This window comes from Trichoplax adhaerens, genomic scaffold, assembly GCF_000150275.1.
Source record: "Trichoplax adhaerens TRIADscaffold_4177 genomic scaffold, whole genome shotgun sequence".
Lineage (NCBI taxonomy): Eukaryota > Metazoa > Placozoa > Uniplacotomia > Trichoplacea > Trichoplacidae > Trichoplax > Trichoplax adhaerens.
Window position 1 is genome coordinate 1 of NW_002062218.1, and position 1,096 is coordinate 1,096.

General features: G+C 31.7%; 1 protein-coding gene across 1 annotated transcript; it reads right to left on the minus strand.

Moving 5' to 3' along the window:
* Positions 1 to 280: 280 nt before the first annotated feature.
* On the minus strand, positions 281 to 514 carry TRIADDRAFT_9842 (uncharacterized protein; the record flags this gene model as incomplete). The annotated part of the gene is made up of 1 exon (XM_002119029.1): positions 281 to 514. A coding segment is annotated over one exon (234 nt), but the record flags the coding sequence as incomplete, so codon positions are not given.
* Positions 515 to 1,096: the final 582 nt, after the last annotated feature.

Sequence of the window (1,096 nt, forward strand, 5' to 3'; positions counted from 1 at the left end):
TTGTTATATCTCCTCCTAAATCCCATAACATAACACCACCTAATTTCATATATGCTGCATAGCATGACTTTAAAGTTACAGACGCTACGCTATCATAACTCACAAAATTTTTAGAAGACGCATCATAAGCATATGCAAATCCATAATTATATTCAGAATTATCTTTTCCCTTAGTTAAAGTTTTACCTAATTCAGGTTTGATTGATTTGCCTATATTTGTATTATTATATAATGGAGTACTGCCCTGACCATTAAAATTAGCATATAAGTAACTACCTTTATCTGTAGGAGTAACTCCAGATACTTCTCTTCCATAAGCAGCTGCACCAATAATAATTTTTTGAGGTTCAACTCCTGCGTGAGTCCAAGCTTTTACTGTAGAATGAATGTTAAATGTACCTGCGCCATCCAATTCTTTAGGTGCTCTAGGATCACAAAATAGAGCAGAATGAGGAGCTGTAACCTTACTCCAAACTCCATTATAATCGTATGTCATCAGATTTATTTGATCAAGTTTTTCAGATAAAATTTTGACTGAATTAACTGATTTTCCATATTTTTTTAATGAGTTAATTTTAGTAACTGTAGCAGGATCACCACTGATAGAAATTGATAACTTTACTCCAGGAACATTAGCTTTAAGCTGAATAATATAATTAATAAAATAGCCAATTTCTTCATCAGTCATTTTTTGCCAATGATTTGAATATGGTTCTAAATCAATATCAATACCTGTAATGTTATTTTTAACAAAGTCCTTGTTTTCCGGGCAAATATTATCAGGATTAAATGGAGGAAATACACCCCACTCTTTATCATTACAAGTTTTTGGCATTGCTGCTGGTAAAAACTTATTTAGAAATTTATAAGGATAGTTATCAGGAGAAAATGTTGATAACTCTGCTTCCTTTTTCATTGCCTCCAAAAGTTGTACACTTCCAGACCAACCACCAATTGATAAAACTAAATCTTTGCCAAGCTTTGCTACCTTAAGCAAATTACCTTTACCATCCCAAGCATTATATTTTGTTTGGTAATTCCATGTCTTATTAAATGATATATTACTTTTTAAATTTGGCCAATATGAAGGAAGATT